Below are 22659 nucleotides of genomic sequence, written 5' to 3' on the forward strand. Positions count from 1 at the left end.
ATTTCATGGCCCACTTTGATGGTTTCATTCCTCTCTCTTCCTTTTTTTTTTTTTTTTAATGAAAAGACATATCAACTTTTCCTAAAATAAGTTACACTATTCAAAAATAAATAAATAAAATAAAATAGAACAAGTTGCAGCATGAAGTCTTAGACTCTCTCTCTTTAATCACAAGGCCCCTTTTCACAATTTTATTTTTGGGGCCCCATTTTGGTATGTCGTGAGTCTTGCGACTCCTAAACTATTAGGGACTTGAGTCCAAAGAGCTAAACATGTAAGTTTTCCAATGAAAATGGTGAAACAGGGCCAAGATGTGATTACCAAGACTTGAATCTGTAATAACTTGCTTTTGGACAAGTTGTTAGATTTCTTGTCTTTATAAAAATGGAAAAGAAGAATGTAGTTAGCAAGACTTGACATGAATAACTTGCATTTTACTCTTTACTATTCCTATATTAAAAGAATTAAGGGTCCCAAAATAAAGAAAATCGGTCATGTGATTTCAGAGACTTGACTTCCTCTTTTTTGGGAAGAAAGTTGCACAAAAGGTTTTTGACGCTCTTGAGTCTTGCCTAAATCAAATAGTCCCAATTCACTCATGAAATTCACCTTGATATTAATATATATATATATATATAAATCATTAGAGACTTATTATTTTTTGTAAAAACTTAAAAAGCTTCCTGATGCAATGAATTATGGAAGGCATGTTTTTCAGTTTTACTAAAACTATATGTTTTCATAACTACAAAACTGCTAAATACCCACTACTGATTTTAATGAATCAGAAAAACAAGCCTCCTCTAATTCATTACAGGGGATGCATATCTTATGATTTTATTGCTATCAACCTCAATTTCATGAGCGAATGGGGACTACTTTATTCAAACAACTAAACTAAGCATCACTAGTTATCATTTATTAATTGCCAAAATATTTTGTGCAACTTTTGAGAAATTACTGATTGTTCTAAATGTTTAAACTATTAAAAAATTATGAATTTAATCACTTAACCATAATTTTAATACTCTCACTCACGTGTGTGCCCAAACTCTCCTTTAATAATTGAAGCTAAACACATGAAATTTTAATATTTTACATGGGAGATAGAGTGTGTAGACAGTGATTGAACTTAAAAAGTTTTGCTTAAATACCATAATAAACTACTGATTATCCCAAAATTTTAAGTTGTTAATTTCTTCCCACAAAATATTTAGGTATAGATGCAAGTTACACGGTTAGACCAAGTCTTTGAAAACACAAGGGCCCATTTCTTTATGTTGGGCCCCTGACTCTTTGATTCTTTTTGTTAAAGGTGACTTAAAATGCAAGATAATAGAGTCGAAACTTGGTACATGATGTGATTACCATGACTTGAATCTGTAATAACTTGCTTTTGGACAAGTTGTTAGATTTCTTGTCTTTATAAAAATGGAAAAGAAGAATGTAGTTAGCAAGACTTGACATGAATAACTTGCATTTTACTCTTTACTATTCCTATATTAAAAGAATTAAGGGTCCCAAAATAAAGAAAATCGGTCATGTGATTTCAGAGACTTGACTTCCTCTTTTTTGGGAAGAAAGTTGCACAAAACGTTTTTGACGCTCTTGAGTCTTGCCTAAGTCAAATAGTCCCAATTCACTCATGAAATTCACCTTGATATTAATATATATATATATATATATATAAATCATTAGAGACTTATTATTTTTTGTAAAAACTTAAAAAGCTTCCTGATGCAATGAATTATAGAAGGCATGTTTTTCAGTTTCACTAAAACTATATGTTTTCATAACTACAAAACTGCTAAATACCCACTACTGATTTTAATGAATCAGAAAAACAAGCCTCCTCTAATTCATTACAGGGGATGCATATCTTATGATTTTATTGCTATCAACCTCAATTTCATGAGCGAATGGGGACTACTTTATTCAAACAACTAAGCATCACTAGTTATCATTTATTAATTGCCAAAATATTTTGTGCAACTTTTGAGAAATTACTGATTGTTCTAAAAGTTTAAACTATTAAAAAATTGTGAATTTAATCACTTAACCATAATTTTAATACTCTCACTCACGTGTGTGCCCAAACTCTCCTTTAATAATTGAAGCTAAACACATGAAATTTTAATATTTTACATGGGAGATAGAGTGTGTAGACAGTGATTGAACTTAAAAGGTTTTGCTTAAATACCATAATAAACTACTGATTATCCCAAAATTTTAAGTTGTTAATTTCTTCCCACAAAATATTTAGGTATAGATGCAAGTTACACGGTTAGACCAAGTCTTTGAAAACACAAGGGCCCATTTTCTTTATGTTGGGCCCCTGACTCTTTGATTCTTTTTGTTAAAGGTGACTTAAAATGCAAGATAATAGAGTCAAAACTTGGTACATGATGTGATTGCCAAGACTTGAATCTGTAATAACTTGCTTTTGGACAAGTTGTTAGATTTCTTGTCTTTATAAAAATGGAAAAGAAGAATGTAGTTAGCAAGACTTGACATGAATAACTTGCATTTTACTCTTTACTATTCCTATATTAAAAGAATTAAGGGTCCCAAAATAAAGAAAATCGGTCATGTGATTTCAGAGACTTGACTTCCTCTTTTTTGGGAAGAAAGTTGCACAAAAGGTTTTTGACGCTCTTGAGTCTTGCCTAAATCAAATAGTCCCAATTCACTCATGAAATTCACCTTGATATTAATATATATATATATATATATATATATATATATATATATATATAAATCATTAGAGACTTATTATTTTTTGTAAAAACTTAAAAAGCTTCCTGATGCAATGAATTATAGAAGGCATGTTTTTCAGTTTCACTAAAACTATATGTTTTCATAACTACAAAACTGCTAAATACCCACTACTGATTTTAATGAATCAGAAAAACAAGCCTCCTCTAATTCATTACAGGGGATGCATATCTTATGATTTTATTGCTATTAACCTCAATTTCATGAGCGAATGGGGACTACTTTATTCAAACAACTAAGCATCACTAGTTATCATTTATTAATTGCCAAAATATTTTGTGCAACTTTTGAGAAATTACTAATTGTTCTAAAAGTTTAAACTATTAAAAAATTGTGAATTTAATCTCTCAACCATAATTTTAATACTCTCACTCACGTGTGTGCCCAAACTCTCCTTTAATAATTGAAGCTACACACATGAAATTTTAATATTTTACATGGGAGATAGAGTGTGTAGACAGTGATTGTTAAAAAGTTTTGCTTAAATATCATAATAAACTATTGATTATCCCAAAAATTTAAGTTGTTAATTTCTTCCCACAAAATATTTAGGTATAGATGCAAGTTACACGGTTAGACCAAGTCTTTGAAAACACAAGGGCCCATTTTCTTTATGTTGGGCCCCTGACTCTTTGATTCTTTTTGTTAAAGGTGACTTAAAATGCAAGATAATAGAGTCGAAACTTGGTACATGCATGGCCCATTTTCACGCTTTCCTCTTCCTTTTCCTAAAGCAAGTTACACTATACAGAAAAAAGTAATAAAAACAAAATAAAATAAAGCAAGTTATGGTGTGAAGTCTTTGACCCTTTGTAATCGCAAGGCCCCTTTTAACAATTTTGGGACCCCATCCCATTAGAAAGTGAACTTAATAAGCGTGCAAAATTGTCCCATTTTTTTCCTATAAAATGGATACTAACATCCCAGCTCTCCACATATCACATATCTGCTTATGAACTCATCAGGAATAATGAGGTGGTTCATATGGCTCTCTCAACTCATTTACCTCTTGCTGCTCTTCTATTCTCAACTTTCTTCATCATCATCATCTTCTTTCAACTCTTCTTCACCACTACTGTGCTCCCAAGACCAGAGCTTTGCGTTGCTCCAATTTAAGCAATTGTTTTCTCCTTCGAGATATGGTTCTTACTATTGTAATATTTCTTATCCAAAGATGGAGTCTTGGAAGGAGGGCACTGATTGTTGCTCATGGGATGGGGTTACCTGTGACAGAGTGAGGGGGGACGTGATTGGTCTTGACCTCAGTTGTAGCAGGCTTTACGGCACCATCCCTTCCAACGCTAGCCTCTTTGATCTCCCTCACTTGCAACGTCTCAACCTCGCTTTCAACTACTTTAATTATTCCCAAATTTCATCTGGGTTTGGTCGTTTTGCTAAGTTGAGATATCTTAACCTTTCCTGGTCCCAGTTTGAAGGCGAAGTCCCACTTGAATTATCCCACCTCTCCCAATTGTCCTCACTAGATCTCTCTTCCAGTGACGTTAGACTCGAAACATCTGTTGTGAAGAGGCTTGTTCAAAATCTGACCAAGCTAAGGGAACTTCATCTTGATTGGGTTTACATGTCCTCTGTTTCTCTTACTTCTTTCAGGAATTTGTCTTCTTCTTTGGCATCCCTTACACTCGAAGGTTGTTTATTGGGTGGAAGTCTGCCAGAACTTGACATTTTCGGCTTACAAACCTTACGCGAACTCAATTTAGGAGGTAAGTACGAATTCACACCTTTTTATATTTTGAATTCTAACACGTACTAGAGTTGTTAAAAATCTAAAATTCTTTGGTTGGTTTGAGAAAAACATTTTTTTAATAAAAAAAATCCATAATAAACTTTCATTGAAAAATATTATGGAGTTACATTAGCAAATACATGTTAATGGCATTTTGATATAAATTTAAACAATTCATGTGGGTTTGAGTTTTAAAGATTTTTCTTAAACAAGAATTAAAATGACATTTTACACCTTATACCATTTCAAATCATATGTCATATATATTATATTAAAATAAAAGTTGAGAGAAAATTCAATCAAGAATCCAAATTTGATTCTAATGGCATTCCAATTTAATTTCTACAATTGTCTTCTAATTTGATGGCATATGTCTGTAGATTTTAAACGAGGTTAATTTTGTGCCAAGTCATTATATATCTTATTTCATGTCTAGTCTCTTTACAAATACATGCATGAATCTTAACTTAAAAAACATGTACGGAAAATTAAAATTTATGACACTTCTATCTAACAATTTGAATATGTAATACTTCTTTCTAAGATATTAAAAACTATTTTAATACCCAATTGAAAATTGAAACTACTTGCAATCTACTTAAAACTAATCAAGATTTCCATATAAAAAATTATAATTAGTTCTTGTGGGGAGTAAAAGAACCCAAGCGGGCATCTGGGCCTTTGGGCTCTAGCAAGGAAAGCCGAACTGCTCTTAAGCTAAGGGTTTGTTAATACTGTGAATCGGCCCATACGCCGAGGGTTCGAGGATACAGCCGAGGGTGAGTTTCTCCTCGGACAGATCCAAGAGAACTCGGAGATTCACTACGAAGGTCAAGGCAGAATTTTGGAAAGACTGTTGGTTAGAAGGGGGAAACCCTGAACCTTCTAGATACACCGGTGTTAGAAAAATACCAAGAGCAAAGGCTGTCACCTCCACATTAAAGACCCTGCACCTACCTCCCTGGTCGCATTAATAGGGAAGTGACCCACGAACGGTAGAAGCCCAAACTTAAGTCACTATTCAAAGGCACTAAGAAAAGAAATATCTAGGGGGGAGGGGTTTGAGCAACACGTGGAGAAAGCATCAGGAAAAGAAGTATTTAAAGGGGATGAAGGCCAAAGAACGAGGAGGTCGGTAACTGAGAAAGAAATTAAGAATTGTAATCTTTAAGGAAGAAAGAGAAATAATAAAGAAGTAGTCATCGGCTCACGTCCGAGGAGACCCATTTGCAATTATCATTCATTGTTTACAAGTATTTGTACACCAGAACCTGTTATTAAGTTCTCAGTACCTTTAATCTAGGTTTCCAGCCCACACTCTACAAATTTCATTGTTTAAGGCTCATTGGGCCTGAGCCCATAGTTGTCTTTGGGTCCAAGTGCAATTGTGCACTTACAATTGGCGCCGTTTGTGGGAATCTAGTCAGAAAAGGAGCTGGGATACTATGGCAGGCCTAGGCTCACACCATTCAGAGTCTCAGGGATCACAACCTGAGGATCTTTTCGAGCGTCTTGAACGTCAAAGGGATCATGAGGGAAGTGTCCATACAGAATACCCTAGGGCTAGCCATACTCATGGCGGGGGCAGCACCACCCACGACGATGGTGCTAAAGCCATGCAGAAGGAGATTAATCGTTTGAAAAGAAAGCTGCATTGCGCCAGGCGTAGGCCTTCACCGTCCTGATCTAATCCTTCTTCAGCGGAGGTCCGGGAAGGTAGTTACAGCTCGAGGTCATGCTCATCCCCCAGCGCGATGTCCTCTTGTGAGGAGGACGACCCGCCAGCTCGTAGACGCAAGAAGCTTCCTTCCAGGGGCTTGGGGAACGATGCCATGAGTCGGGCGTTGCACCAACTCTCCAAATCTCCATTCTCACGGAGGATTGAGAGGGGGAGGCTCCCCAAGAGGTTTACCCAGCCCACCTTTACCATCTACAATAGCCGGACTGATCCGGTGGAGCACGTGAGTCACTTTAACCAGAGGATGGCGGTACACTCTCATAACGAGACCCTGATGTGTAAAGTTTTTCCCTCTAGCTTGGGACCTGTTGCTATGAGGTGGTTCAACGGCCTTAAATCAGGGTCTGTAGGTTCGTTCGGGGAGCTTACTAGGGCATTCGCTTCGCGGTTTATCACGTGTGGCAGAGTGCCTCGGCCATTGGACTCGCTGTTATCCATGACCATGAAGGAAGGGGAGACGTTGAAGGCATACTCCGACCGGTACTGGGAAATGTTTAACGAGATAGATGGTGATTTTGATGAGGTGGCGCTTAAAACCTTTAAGGTAGGCCTTCCTACTGATCACGATTTGAGGAAGTCTTTGACCAAAAAGCTCGTCCGCAGCGTATGTCGCCTCATGGATCGTATTGATGAATACAAAAGGGTGGAGGAAGACCAGTAGCAAGGAAAGGGTAAGGAGAAGGTTATCCCGCAGGATAAAAGGGATTTCAGGTCGAACAGATACCACAACAACAAGCCGAGGAGAGATTACATCGGGCAGTCCGTCTCGGCAGCACCTCAGGCTGTGAACACTGTGTTTCGAGAACCAGTACACCAATTACTGGAGAAAGTTCGTAAGAAGCCCTTCTTCAGGTGGCCTAGTAAGATGGCAGGAGACCCCGCGAAGAGGAATCAGAACCTTTTTTGTCAGTACCATCAGGACGTGGGCCACACTACCGAGAATTGTCGAACCCTTTGGAACCACTTGGAGCAACTTGTCAGTGAAGGAAAACTGAAGCAGCACCTGTGTCAATCTAATGGGCAGGGCAGTCAATCTGGCTCAAACAATCAGAAAAATAATCCATCTCGGCCGGCATTGGGAACAATTAATGTTATCTTTGCTGCACCTGGCAGGACCGGCTCAGGTCCCACTAGGGTGATGGCGGTTTCCCATTCTTAGGCCGAAGAGGCAGGCTGCAGGTCGAAGAGGTTGAAGGTGAATTTACCCATCCTGGGATTTTCGGAGGAAGATAAGGTTGGTACCATTCAACCCCATGACGATGCTCTTGTGGTCACTCTCAGGATAGGGAATTATGGTGTGAAGAGGGTGATGATTGATCAGGGCAGTGGTGCAGATATCATGTACCCTGATTTATTTAAGGGGCTAAGGTTGAAGCTAGAAGATCTTACTCCTTATGACTCACCACTCATCAGCTTTGAAGGAAGGGCCGTTGTGCCGAAGGGACAGATTCGTTTGCCCGTTCAATCCGGCCCAGAAACGGTTGAGGTGGATTTCATTGTGGTTGACGCGTACTTCCCATATACAGCCATCCTCGCCAGGCCATGGCTGCACGCTCTGGGAGCCGTCTCCTCTACCTTGCATGTTAAGGTTAAGTTCCCCTCTGGGGAATGTGTTGAAGAGATCCTCGGCAGCCAAGTGGTGGCCAGACAATGCATATCGGCTGCAGTGCTGCAGTGCTGCATCAGACAAGGGCCGAATCATCGGCTTTGCTCATCAAAGACTCATAGCAATTAACAGCTCCGGATGCACCTAGAGTGGTGACAGGAGATGAGGCTGTTTGTGAGGAGTTAGAGAAGTTTTTGATAGCGGATGACCCAGAGAGGTTCTTCCAAGTCGGCATACGTTTGCCGCATCAGGAGAAGATGGAATTGTTCGAATTTCTGAAAGGCAATATTGATGTTTTTGCGTGGGACCCTTATGAGGCTCCCGGCGTAGACCCGAGCTTCATTTATCATCATTTAAACGTCAACCCTGCCATTGTTCTGAGAAGGCAGCCACCTCGGCGTTCTTCCAAAGAACATTCCGAGGCTGTGAAGGAAGAGGTGCTCAAACTCAAGAGGGCTAGGGCTATTAAAGAAGTTTTCTACCCCGAATGGTTGGCGCATACGGTTGTGGTTAAAATGAAGAATGGAACGTGGAGAGTATGTGTGGACTTCACAGATTTGAACAAGGTCTGCCCCAAGGATTCGTTCCCCGATGCACGTATTGATCAACTTGTGGATGCCACTGTCGGACATCCTCGTATGAGTTTTTTGGATGCCTTCCAGGGTTACCATCAGATTCCATTGGCATTGGAGGATCAGGAGAAAACTGCTTTCATTACTCCAACAGGGAACTACCACTATAAGGTCATGCCGTTTGGGTTGAAGAATGCTGGGGCTACCTACCAAAGAATGATGACCAGAATGTTCGAACAGCAACTAGGGAAGACCATTGAGGTATATGTGGATGATATGGCGGTGAAGAGTAAAACAATACCTTCACACGTCAAAGATCTGGCCGACACCTTCCAGGTGCTAAGAAAGTACAAGTTGCGCCTTAACGCTTCAAAGTGCTCTTTTGGCGTGGGATCTGGAAAGTTCTTGGGATGTATGATTACTCATAGAGGCATAGAGGTAAACTTAGCACAGGTCAAGGCTATTCAGGGTTTGCAGCCGCCTCGGAACCCAAAAGAAATCCAGAAATTGATCGGAATGATTGCCGTACTGAGTAGGTTTATCTCTCGGTCAGCTGACTGATGCCATCCTTTCTTCCAATTGTTGAATAAATGGAAGGGGTTTCAATGGACCGAGGACTGCGTTTTAGCCTTTCAACAGCTTAAGCAATATCTTTCTCGGCCACCCATTTTGTCTCGCCCCGAGGCGGACGAGGTTTTGTTTGCTTATCTGGCAGTGGCCGTCCACGCGGTCAGTCTGGTCCTTATAAGGGATGAAAGCGGGGTGCAAAGACCGGTCTACTACGTTAGTAAGTCTTTGAATGAGGCCGAGGTGCGCTATCTACTCTTGGAGAAAGCACTTCTGGCCATAGTTCATGCCACGCGTAAGCTCCCTCATTATTTTCAGTCTCACACTGTGGTGGTTCTGACCCAATTGCCTCTCAAGGTGGTGTTACGCAGCGCCGATTACTCTGGCAGGGTGGCAAAATGGGGAACCATTTTGGGAGCCTTTGAAGTTAAATACAGGCCTCGCACCTCCGTGAAGGGCCAAGTCCTTGCTGACTTGGTGGCAGAGTTTACCGAACCGTTGCTAGAAGAAACTCTGAAAGAAGCACACATGGATGGAAGATCAGTTGGTGTGATCACAGCCGCAGCACCTCCGACCTGGAAAATGTATGTGGATGGGGCAGCTAATTAGAGAGGGTCTGGTGTCGGACTTGTCCTAATATCCCCTGAAGGAATTGTCTTCGAAAAATCTCTAAGGCTGTCATTCTCGGCTACTAATAATGAAGCCGAGTATGAAGTAGTCCTAGTGGGCATGAACATGGTACATAGGATGGGTGGAAAGGAAGTCCATGCATTCTCGGACTCTCAGTTAGTGGTCGGCCAGATTACGGGGACCATAGAGGCTAGGGACCCAAGAATGCAGGAATATTTGGCCCAGGTCAGTTAGTGGTAGTCCTGAATTTGACTCCTTCGTCTTAGCTCACATTTCTAGGAGTGGAAACACCCATGCAGATTCTTTGGCTACGTTAGCAACGTCTTCGGCTCAGGGTTTGCCCAGGATTATCCTCGTGGAGGATTTGCTAGAGCCAACTCTTACCGTTGTCAACGCAGCTCGCATTCATCTGATAAGGCCTGGACCTAGTTGGATTGACCCGGTTATATCTTTTCTTAAGAACGACATCCTTCCTGAGGATAAGTAAAGACGGATAAGATACGTCGAAAGGCGCCACGTTTACGGTTGTCAGAGGACCGAAGCTTGTATAAACGATCCTTCTTAGGACCGTACTTGTTGTGTGTGCACCTTTGAATCAACGGAAGCATGGAAGAAGCTGCATGAAGGGATTTGTGGGAGCCACACCGGAAGATCTTTAGCCCACGAGCTCGACTCGGGGGTTATTGGTGGCCCGATATGCGGAGGGAGGCTCGGGACTATATTCGAAAATGTGATCAATGCTAGAGGTTCGCCCCTAATATTCATCAACCTGGTGGGGTTCTCAACCCTCTCTCCAGTCCTTGGCCTTTTGCACAATGGGGATTAGACATAGTGGGGCCATTTTCGAGAGCTGCAGGAAACAAAAGATGGCTTCTCGTGGGGACAGACTATTTCACTAAATGGGTTGAGGCCGAGCCCTTAGCAAATATCAGAGACGTTGATTCCAAGAAGTTTGTCTGGAAAAATATCGTCACTAGATTCGGTATACCACACACACTTATCTCAGACAATGGCGTTCAATTCGACAGCAAGGCTTTTAGGAAATATTGTGGCGATATGGGCATCATAAATAGATACTCCACCCCAGCTTATCCTCAGGGAAATAGGCAAGCCGAGGCCGTTAACAAGGTCATAGTCAGTGGGCTCAAAAAAAGGTTGGACGATGCGAAAGGCAGGTGGATAGAAGAACTCTCACATGTTCTGTGGACGTATCGGACTACACCGCGCAGGTCCACGGGAGAAACGCCATTCTCTATGACTTATGGAGTCGAGGCGGTGATACCTCTAGAATCGGGTTTTCCCACCCTGAAGACGAGTTCTTTTAGCCCGGAGAATAACAATGGCCTCTTGGAGAAAGGTCTTGATTTAATTGAGGAACGACATGAGGCAGCTATGGTCCAAATGGCTTATCAACAGAAGCTTAAACGGGGATATGATGTCCACGTGAAGCTAAGGCCACTCGCACCTGGGGATCTTGTACTAAGAAAAGTTGTGGGCACTTCTAAGGACCCAGCCTGGGGTAAGCTAGGACCAAATTGGGAAGGCCCCTATCGCATTGTTTCAGTAGCAGGCATAGGGTCGTATCGGCTAGCTAACCTAGATGAAAGAATTGTACCACGCCCATGGAATGTAAATAACCTTCGAAGGTATTATTATTAATAAAATGTGCTTTTGTTAGTTAGCAGTTCAAAGTTATGAATATCTCAGGGGCTTACAGTTACTATTCTTAAGTGTCAAACAGAAACTTGGTTAAGTATGGTCCTCGGACCACAAACCTTGTGGAAATTGATATCTTATCATTTGTTAAACAGAATCTTAGTTATGCCGGGTCCTCGGACCTTCTACTTTGGGGAAATTAACGTTTGAAGTTACTATTCTTAAGTATCAAACAGAAACTTGGTTAAGTATGGTCCTCGGACCACAAACCTTGTGGAAATTGATATCTTATCATTTGTTAAATAGAACCTTAGTTATGCCGGGTCCTCGGACCTTCTACTTTGGGGAAATTAACGTTTGAAGTTACTATTCTTAAGTGTCAAACAGAAACTTGGTTAAATATGGTCCTCGGACCACAAACCTTGTGGAAATTGATGTCTTATCATTTGTTAAATAGAACCTTAGTTATACCGGGTCCTCGGACCTTCTACTTTGGGGAAATTAACGTTTGAAGTTACTATTCTTAAGTGTCAAACAGAAACATGGTTAGGTATGGTCCTCGGACCACAAACCTCGTGGAAATTGATATCTTCTCATTTGTCAAACAGCACCTAGTCACTATTCTTATTCTTATCACACGCTTTGTGGAAATCAGTATCTTACCATTCATTGACTTAGATCTTAAGTTCTATATCTTTAAGTGTTAAGCAAATTTTTGTAAGGAATGGCCCTCGGACCTTACATCTTACTGAAAGTAATACCTCAGATTACAAAAGTTTAACCATCATATGAGTTTTTAACTAAGGCATTGTTTAATATCCAAACTAAGTTAATCTCTGTCAGGTTCTTAAATATTCTACTTTGCAAAGCAAATATGCGCATGGTTGTTTGGAGGTTATAATTGTGCAACTCCTGGAGTTAGATTTGTTTATTCTGTTCTTTCTTTAACTATGTATTAGTGATAACTTTCATGACAAGCACAAAAAGAATAAAGTAAAACAAATATGACATGAGTGAAAGTTGAATAAAATTGTTCTTCATTAATTATATACATCATCAAAAGAGGAGTACATGAAAGTCCTATGCTAGGCCCTAAGCTTGGGAAGGGGGGTCTTGGAGGGAGCTGCTGCCAGCCTCAGTACTCTTCAGTTCCAGCTCAAAGGTAGACAAAACTTGCTTCCCTTTGTCTGTTGAAGGAACGAGGGGCTCCACGTTCTGAATTTGCTCCTTCTCGGCACCGCCACGCTCGTCCTTCTCTTTATGGGAACCTTCAAGTTCTGTAGGATCAGGAACGAGTTCTTGCACCACAGGAGGAAGGGCAGGGGAGGCAGCAACAGGAGGGTCTTCTATTTCCTGTATGTGTAGGGGAAGCCAAATGCTTTCGGGCTTCCTCAGCTCGGAAGCTTGAGGAACCCCTGCTGCATTCATGGCCTCTCCCTAGACCTGTTGACAGTACTCTCGGCATGAGGCCGCAAAAGCTTCTGTCAACTGTTCTTGCGTTGCTTTTACTCCCTCTTGATAGCTGGCCTTCTTCGCGACCTCTAGTGCGTGCTTGTGGGCGCGAGCCTCCTCCTTCGCCAGCGTAAGCTCCTTCTCCAGGTCAGAGCATGCCCGTTGGGCTTTAGAGAGCTCGTCGTCCTTTTGGCGAAGAAGCTTACGTTGCCCCTCTACTTGGTTTTCCATCGTCTTTAAGCTGGCCTCGGCACCATCCTTCTCTATTTTTAAATCGGCCAGCCGCGATGTGATCTTCCCATTCTCTGCTAGGACCTGGCTTAGGGACCTTTCTGCCTCTTGCCATAGCTCTTGCTCCATCCCAGCGCGCTTCCGAGAATCCTCCACGAACTTCTCGGCCATAAAAACTTCTTGGATGGCCTGCAAAAAATGTCAGGAGGTTAAATACGGTAAAGTGTTTACAAATGAATCTAGAGTACGAGTGTGGGGTGGAACTTACCAGAGCTAAATCCCTTTTTAATGAAAGGAACAACTAAGGCTGGCCCATCTTCTCCAAGGTTTCCATATCCTTGGGCAGCAGAAGAGGACGCTCCAACGCCTCGGCCAAGTGGTGGGCGTGGCCTTGTTGGATTGCCATAATACTAGAGTGGCAAGGAATTGGTGCGCCGTCCAGTCTCAAGTCAGGAGACCAAGTAGCCGGTGCTCGGTGCACTTCGGCCATGTCTCTGATCTCCCTACTCTCGACTGAGCGAGCCCGGCCTTTGCCCTTATCCAGCTTCTGTTGCTGGGCCGGTGCTAGCTGTTGTTTCAATTTCTTTTGCTTCTCACCACCAGCCCCCTCAGCTTCTACTTTCCTTTTCTTCTTTGGATCTTCGGCCGGAGGCTTGGGGTCGGCTGGAGAAGGGGGTGGTGGTAAGGCTGGGGGAGCTTGGGACCCCCTCGTTCCCTTTTTGGCCACTCTCACGCCTCTCGCGGTCATAAGGCCCTTAAGCTCGTCCATGTTTTCCTCAATGGAGCTATCGTCCGGACGCGCTATCACTAAGCCCGCGATCTCAGAGGTCTCGGCTGCTTCTTCTTCCTCGTCGGAAAGAACAACGAACGGGTTTCCACGAGGTCGTGGGGCGTCCTCGAGTTGAAACTGTTCTATCTCTTCGTCCAACGTGTTCGAAGAAGACACCTGCTCCTCTGGGACAACAGTTGCCTGGGAATACGTAGCGAGAGGGGTCGCAGCAATCGGTTGTGAGTACAATATGGTGTGGGGGTCGTCAGGAAGGTCGTGGTCGGCCAGGAAATGTGGTCTGGCTACGTGAATCCTCCTACGCCGCCGGTCACTGGCAATAATGGCGTTCTCGATCTCCTGGAAGTCTGAGGAGATAGGGTCGTACCCTAGTATCAAATGAGCCGCCCTAAGTTGTAAGTATGCACTTACGAACACTTCTGAGCGAAGCACTCTGTTCAAATCTGCGACGTTGCAGTGGCTCAAGCGGGGGCGCACGTGTTGTTTATTTGCAAAGAAAGACACCAAAACAAACGAATATGGTCAGATTCGTAGAACATGTAATAAACTAAAGTCAAATAGTTTGTAAAGGCAAATGACATTCTAAGATGTTTAGATGGAGTTTTGGGGCGGGAAGTTAGATCCTAAGGTGTCGCACCTGGATCTCCCCACTCAACTGGGCAGTGGGGTCCGTCGTGCCAGTTGCCTGAGACGATAAGGTAGTCGTCCTTCATGCCTTTATTGGACTTGGGCAGACAGGAGATTAACCTAACTACGCTAGAGCGGGATTTGATGTAGTAACCTACTCTAGTGAGTTTATGGCATTCGTACATAAAGGCGACATCATGCCAGGTGAGGTTCAGACCCATCTGCTCGTTTAGAGCGTCGACGCTTCCTAAGACTCTAAAAACGTTGGGAGCGCATTGATCGGGGCACAACCGGTGGTTGCGGAGGTACTCCCTGGTTACGCTTTTCATTGGGAGGGTCATCCCACCTTCTACGAAGGCGACCATCGAGATGATGACCTCTCCGGTTTTCCTAGAATCGGCCACGGCTTCCGCTGGGCAATATTTTAAACCTACGTCGCAAGGAATGTGATACTTAGCTCTAAAACCTTCCATCCCAGCGGCGGTATCAACTAGACACTTAAATTTTCCCATTAGAAAGGAACGAAAGACTAAGTTCTAAGAGGGGGAACGGTTAAAAGGGGAGCCGAGGACACGATCCGAGGAGAATGGGTTAAGGAAAAAGAATAAGCACTTACAGATTTGAAGTTATGCGAATCTCCACGGATTTTTGCAGACAAAAGGTGATTACTGATGTTTTGATGGGATTAGCCTCTGAAGAAATAAATGAAGGCGCAGGTTCCCAAAGCGTCACAACGTGCGGGAAGCGGCCTCGAAATTACATTCGTCCCGCCCAAATTTTCAGGGGATAACAAGGGCCGTTGGATGCTCATCTCATCGTTGAACGTGGGGGACAAGGAGTAACTTACGGTAATAAATACGCGCGTTTTTGAAATTAAAACTGCCAAGTGGCATCCTCTGGAACACGAAACGATCTCCACACGCGCAGTTATTTACAAAACGTGTGGGGTAAGTTCTCGTTGGATCAAAACCCTATTTTTCTCATCGGATGTTGAAAAATAGAGTTTTGAGGGGCTATTGTGGGGAGTAAAAGAACCCAAGCGGGCATTTGGGCCTTTGGGCCCTAGCAAGGAAAGCCAAACTGCTCTTAAGCTGTGAATCGGCCCATACGCCGAGGGTCCGAGGATACAGCCGAGGGTGAGTTTCTCCTCGGACAGATCCAAGAGAACTCGGAGATTCACTACGAAGGTCAAGGCAGAATTCTGGAAAGACTGTTGGTTAGAAGGGGGAAACCTTGAACCTTCTAGATACACCGGTGTTAGAAAAATACCAAAAGCAAAGGCTGCCACCTCCACATTAAAGACCTTGCACCTACCTCCCTGGCCGCATTAATGGGGAAGTGACCCCTGAACAGTAGAACTGAAACTTCTGGTCACTATTCAAAGGCACTAAGAAAAGAAATATCTAGGGGGGAGGGGTTTGAGCAACACGTGGAGAAAGCATCAGGAAAAGAAGTATTTAAAGGGGATGAAGGCCAAAGAACGAGGAGGTCGGTAACTGAGAAAGAAATTAAGAATTGTAATCTTTAAGGAAGAAAGAGAAATAATAAAGAAGTAGTCCTCGGCTCACGTCCGAGGAGACCCATTTGCAATTATCATTCATTGTTTACAAGTATTTGTACACCAGAGCCTGTTATTAAGTTCTCAGTACCTTTAATCTAGGTTTCCAGCCCACACTCTACAAATTTCATTGTTTAAGGCTCATTGGGCTTGAGCCCATAGTTGTCTTTGGGTCCAGGTGCAATTGTGCACTTACAGTTCTAATATAAATTTCAATGAAAAAATTTACCATGCTCTAAAAATTAAGTTGTTCATATCTTATTTGAAAAATGTATACATGAAATAAATTCATTGTATCTCAATAACAAAAATGAAGTTAAGAAGTGACAAAATATATTTATTATTTTCTAAAATAAAATAATAAATAATCTATGTACTCTACCAAATAATCCTTAGGGTATTTTGTTTTTTCTTAAAGAGTTGACAAAAATATAAAAATGACTATTACTAGTATTCAACTTAGGTAGGAATATTAATTTCTATCTAATTATTGATAATTTCTAAATTCATTCATGCTTACGCATGTTGTTATAGGCTAGTTAAAAATTAAAATTCAAATAATTTTCTTTAAATACCTAATTCCAATTAAATCATTTGTTTTGAAGCACTAAATAAATCATTCAGTATTGTATAATTGTTATTTTAGCAAGCCAATACCTGTATCATTTGGCAACCTTATGCAACTCATTTATTTGGATCTATTAGTTAACTGTTTGATTGGTGAGATACAAAATAAACTTTCGTTGAAATCACTTGCAATCTACTTAAAACTAATCCAAATTTTCATACAAAAACTTATTACTAGTTCAAATATAAATTTCAATGAAAAACTTTGGCATGTTCTTAAAAATTATTTGTTCATATCATATTTGAAAAATGTATACATAAAATAAATTTATTGCATCACAATAACAAAAATTAAGTTAAGAAGTGAAAAAAATATATTTTATTCTTTTCTAAAATAAAATGATAAATAATGAATACCATGCATACTCTACCAAATAATCCTTACAATGAATTTTTTTAATGAGTTGACAAGAATATAAAAATGACCATTGGTACTAGCATTCAAAATTTGGTACGAATATTAATTAGTATCTAATTATTGATAGTTTTAAATGCATCCATGAGTACATGTGGTGTTATAGGCTATTGAAAAATTAAAATTCTAATAATTTTCTTTAAATACCTAATTCCAAATAAATCATTTGTTTTGGAGCACTAAATAAATCATTAGGGATAGTATAATTGCGATTTTAGCAAGCCAAAACCTATATCATTTGGCAACCTTATACAATTATTTATTTGGATTTATCAGATGACAGATTGAGTGGTGAGATACCATCGTCATTTTCAAGCCTTAAGGCACTCTCTTACTTGGATCTAGGATGGAACTATCTCAATGGTAAGATCCCGTGCATCGTCACTTTCAAACTTCAATACACTCTCTTCCTTACTTCTAACAGGGAACAATTTAGTGTTAAGGCCACATCCTCAATTTCAATTAGGAATAAACATAATCCTTGGAAAATCTTTTGAATCTCACAAATTGCAATTTTGTAGGACCAATACCTGCGTCGTTTGGGAACCTCACCAAAGTTACTAAACTTTTCCTAGACAGTAACAACTTCACTGGTCAGAATCCATCATCACTTTCAAATCTAAAGGATCTCAATGTTATTGACCTCAGCTACAACAAATTTGAAGGTAGAACTCTCGATTTTTTCACCAACAGCATAAACATAATCCTTGGAAGATCTTCAATTTCAATAAGGAATAAACATAATCCTTGGAAAATCTTTTGAATCTCACAAATTGCAATTTTGTAGGACCAATACCTGCGTCGTTTGGGAACCTCACCAAAGTTACTAAACTTTTCCTAAACAGTAACAACTTCACTGGTCAGATTCCATCATCACTTTCAAATCTAAAGGATCTCAATGTTATTGACCTCAGCTACAACAAATTTGAAGGTAGAACTCTCGATTTTTTCACCAACATCATAAAACTCACCGAAGTTTACCTATTTTATAATTGATTCATTTTAATTTGACAGGTTCAATACCAATGTCTCTTGGGAAGCTCACAAAAATTACTGTTATTATGCTCCAATACAACAACTTCACTGGCTATATTCCTTCATCACTTTCACATCTAAAGGATCTCAAACTTGTTGACTTCAGCCACAATAAATTTGAAGGTAGAACTCTTGATTTTTTTACCAGCCTCACAAAACTTGCCAAAGTTTACTTATTTTATAACCAACTAATTTTAATTTCACAGGATCAATACCAGTGTCTCTCGGGAACCTCACGAAAGTTATTGAAATTACACTCCAATATAACAACTTCACTGGCCATATTCCATCATCACTATCAAACCTAAAGGACCTCACTTTTATTAACTTTAGTCACAACAACTTCGGAGGTTTTGGAGGCAAAATTCCTTTTTTGACCAACCTCACGAAACTCATTGAAGTTGACTTGTCTTACAACCAACTCACTAGTCAAATGTGTGAATTCCAACCTAATAATTCACTACAATATCTCCTATTGGAAAATAACAGGCTTTATGGCTCTCTTCCAAGGTCAATCTCTAATCTTGTGAATCTTAAAGAGCTTAATATTGCATCGAATGACTTGAGTGGCATTGTGGAACTTGACAAGTCCACAAATCTCGAAGAACTTGAAACCCTTGACGTTTCAAACAATAGTCGGTTGTTAGGCATCAAAAGCAATTCTAACTATACCTTTCCCAATCTTCAGAAGTTAAACTTATCTTCTTGCAACATAACTGAATTCCCAAATTTTTTAAAATCGTCAAAACTTTTAAAAAAATTGGACCTATCTAATAATAGGATCTCAAGCCAAATCCCAGAATGGACGTTTGAAGTTTTGGAGAATCTACTATTTCTTGACCTTCATGCCAATCTACTACAAGGAAATCTTCTGGCTCTACCTTCTACTATGCGAGTCTTTGTTATGTCGAACAATAGACTAAGTGGGGAGATCCCGTCTATGATTTGCAATGCAAGTTACCTTGAAATCTTGGATATCTCTAACAACAATTTGAGTGGTAAGATTCCACAATGTTTGGGAAACTTTGGTTATCACCTTGTAGTGATGAATTTGCGAATGAACAGTTTCCATGGCACTATTCCTGATACATTTGAAAAGGATAATAGTCTAGCAACTATTGCCTTTAATGGAAATCATTTAGAAGGGAAATTACCAAAATCATTTGTCAATTGTACAAAATTGGAAGTTCTTGACCTCGGAGATAATAAGATTAATGATTCATTCCCCTATTGGTTGGCAGCCCTTTCGGAGTTACGGTTACTCGTCTTGAGTCATAATAGATTTCATGGTCCTATAAGAAATCATAAATATAAGGGGGCATTTTTCTCTAAACTACAAATTCTCGATCTCTCTCACAATGAGTTTACTGGTCTTTTACCAAGAATTTGTTTTGAAAATTTGGAAGCCATGATGACTAGCAATGAAGATGCACAAGAACCACAATATTTGGCACAACATTATGGTTCTTATTATGGTGGATTTAAACCTAGCGTTTATGATCGTGGAATTAAACAAGATTTGCTTAGCGGTTCTTATCTAGATACAATAGAGGTAACTGTGAAAGGGTTGAAGATAGAATTACCGAGAATCCTAACCATTTTCACAACAATTGATTTATCAAGTAACCAATTCCAAGGAGAGATCCCAGATACACTTGGAAGGCTTAAATTTCTCCGATTGCTCAACCTTTCCCATAACAACCTAACCAGCCATATCCCATCAACGTTGGGAAATTTATTAGCACTTGAAGCATTGGATCTCTCTTCAAATAAACTCATTGGTGAAATTCCTCAGCAATTGACACTTCTAACATTTTTGGCCATGTTAAATCTTTCACAAAACCAACTTATTGGACCCATACCTCAAGGCAAACAATTCAATACATTTGGTAACGAATCATATGATGGGAACTCGGGATTGTGTGGATTTCCATTGTCAATTAAATGTAGTACTAATGAGCCACCAGCAACAATATTCCTAGAAGACAATGATTCAATGTTTGCAGAAGGATTTTGTTGGAAGGCCGTGTTGATTGGCTATGGATGTGGATTTGTGTTTGGATTAGTTGTGGGGTATGTTGTGTTTAAAACAAGAAAACCCCAATGGATTTTAAGGTTGATTGAAAGAGAACAAGAGGGAAGGGTGACAGGGCGTATCAACCAAAGACCCAAGCGAAGAAGAAGTTAATGCCACGTGGATTAATACTGTGCTATGGATTAATGTGTGCTCTTAGGTGAGTGTGACAAACTTCTCTTTGCATTAATATTGTGCAATGAATTTATATTAAGTTATATTAGAAGTAGCATTAACATCTGTAGTTTCCTATATGTTCAATAATTTTTCTCTGTTTACTTGCAAGGTACTGTTGGAAGTGATGAGGACCCTATCATCTACTATGAGTTGAAGAAGATTACGTGCTTTGACTTACAACTGTTCATTAGAATGTTGGATATTAAGGAGTTGATCATGCTTATATGAATTGTGGTGTTGTTTTCCTATTCATCTAATAATAATGTTCAGATTTCACGTATGTATTTGAGTTTGAGCGTATTCTTTGTGTTTGTTTTAAAATTGTATCATGTCTTGGACTGAGTTTTGGGGCTAGTGTTGTGCTCAGTTGGCTTGTACTTATAATATTTATATTTGAGGTTATTTCGTGTGTTCATTTGTGTTTGTTTTGATACTATGTGGCACATTGGACTTAGTTTTGAGGGTGGTCTTGTGCTTAGTTAGATTACTAATATATTGTTATGAAAAAACAAATCTAAAATGAACTATTTCTAATTGTAAATTATAAAACACAAGAATTTTGATTTTGGAAAGGGAAATTTTCATTATGTGGGTTTATTTTCCGTAAGTAATTTTTAAAATGGGAAGAGGGATTGATGGTGCCAATAATAAATCCAAGATTAACCAAAAATAGGAATTCTTAATTTTTTAGTAACCTGGACACTTATTTTTTGGACTTTTTTTGTGTGTGATCATGTGTTAATCGCTGAAGGAGTGATCTTACTAGAATCTACTTTTTTAGAAATCAAGCTTGGCACTGGACAACGACATAAAGAAGACCAATGGTAATAGTGAATCTTCAACCTAGAAGAAAAACCAATCCAAAATCTAAGAAGCGAAGCATGCGTGTTAAGTGGGATTTTGGTTTAGGTTAAGGGGTATCGAATCTATCGATAGAGTATTTTATCTGCTCTCGATTTTATTGTAAAATTTTGAATAGGACATAGAAAATTACATTTTTTCCCCCAAGGCCAATGGAATGACAGGTATTAAATTAATTTGTCTCTATTGAATGTAGGATCCACCAATTTGATGAATTAGGCAGTGGGATTGACTAAATGCCTGTTTGTTTCACCTTTTAGAAGCTGAAACGCGCATTTTGAAACCAAATTTATAAAATGTGCGTTTGGTAAATTTTAAAAGTTGCGTTCTGTAAAAAAATTACGTTTTGATTTGTGAAGGAAAAGCGCGTTCAGATAATGAAGCTGTGAAGAGCCTTTTCCAAAAGCCCATGCACGTTGAGAAATCATACCATTGGACTCTGGGTGAAGTTACAAAATTATCCTTTGATAAATCAAAAAATTCATTCCTCTCATCTCTCTGCTCTACCCTCTCAATAACGAATTTCCAAATCCAAACACACAAAAAAAAAAAAAAAAAAAAAAAAAAAAAAAAAAAAAAAATCTATAACAAATTCCCAAATCAACTAAGGGGAAAAAAAAAAAAAAAAAAAAATTCAATCCCTTGCAAATTAGGATTCCTCAAAATGCAAAACAAAAAAAATCAGAATATAGCAAAATCTTTCAAATGGAGTTTGTACCCATCTTGCGGTGGATGGATTATGGAGGTTTGGAGAAGAAGTTGAAGAGTCTCTCCAAGAGAACGGATGAGTTCTTGCAAGCACTTCCCGATCCGATTTGATCCCGTTTGCTCTGCTCTGATTTTCCCGATCTGAATCATCCCCTTTGTGAGTGGTTGAATTTAGAGAAAAAGAAAAGAATCAAGAAGATCAGGGTGAAGAAGTGCATAAGTGTTACAGACAAAGTGCTAAGAGAAAAGGGAAAAAAAAAAAAAAAAGGAAGAAGGAGAGCTCTGGAGACTGGAACGTTCTGGAGTTTGGAGGAATGGCAGGGAAAAAAAGGAGGGAGGAAAAAAAAAGTGTAAGGGTACGTGTGTAGAGGAGAAAAAAAAGAGGTGAAAAAAAAAGGGGGAAAAAGGAAAAGGAAATGTTATCACAATATTTTCACAATACTTTCACAATAAATTTTAAGTGGTAGGTTATCATTAGTTAATATTGGTGAGAAAAAAATAATTTTTTAGAAAAAGGAAATTTTTTTTTAATAGTACGTTAAAATTAAAATAGTATCAATTTTTATCACAATATTTTCACAATAAATCTTAAGTGATAGGTTATTATTAGCTAATATTGGTGAGAAAAAAATAAATTTTTTAGAAAGAGAAAAAAATAATTTTAATAGTACATTCAAATTAAAATCAATATCAATTTTTATTACAATACTTTCACAATAAATCTTAAGTAGTAGGTTATTATTAGCTAATATTAGTGAGAAAAAAAAAACAATTTTTTTAGAAAGAGAAAAATAATTTTAATAGTACGTTCAAATT

The 22659-nt window shown here is 39.5% G+C and overlaps 1 protein-coding gene and 1 pseudogene across 1 annotated transcript; both read left to right on the forward strand.

Annotated features, from left to right (window-relative positions):
* Nucleotides 1–3630: 3630 nt before the first annotated feature.
* On the forward strand, nucleotides 3631–19439 carry LOC142639103 (receptor-like protein 41; annotated as a pseudogene).
* Nucleotides 19432–20514, forward strand: LOC142639338 (receptor-like protein 9DC3). Its single transcript, XM_075813534.1, has 2 exons — nucleotides 19432–20257; nucleotides 20384–20514. The coding sequence occupies exon 1, from the start codon at nucleotides 19432–19434 to the stop codon at nucleotides 20209–20211; it is 780 nt and encodes a 259-aa protein (XP_075669649.1). The 3' UTR covers nucleotides 20212–20257; nucleotides 20384–20514.
* The last annotated feature ends 2145 nt before the right edge of the window (nucleotides 20515–22659 follow it).

This window comes from Castanea sativa, chromosome 6 (genome assembly GCF_040712315.1).
Source record: "Castanea sativa cultivar Marrone di Chiusa Pesio chromosome 6, ASM4071231v1".
NCBI lineage: Eukaryota > Viridiplantae > Streptophyta > Magnoliopsida > Fagales > Fagaceae > Castanea > Castanea sativa.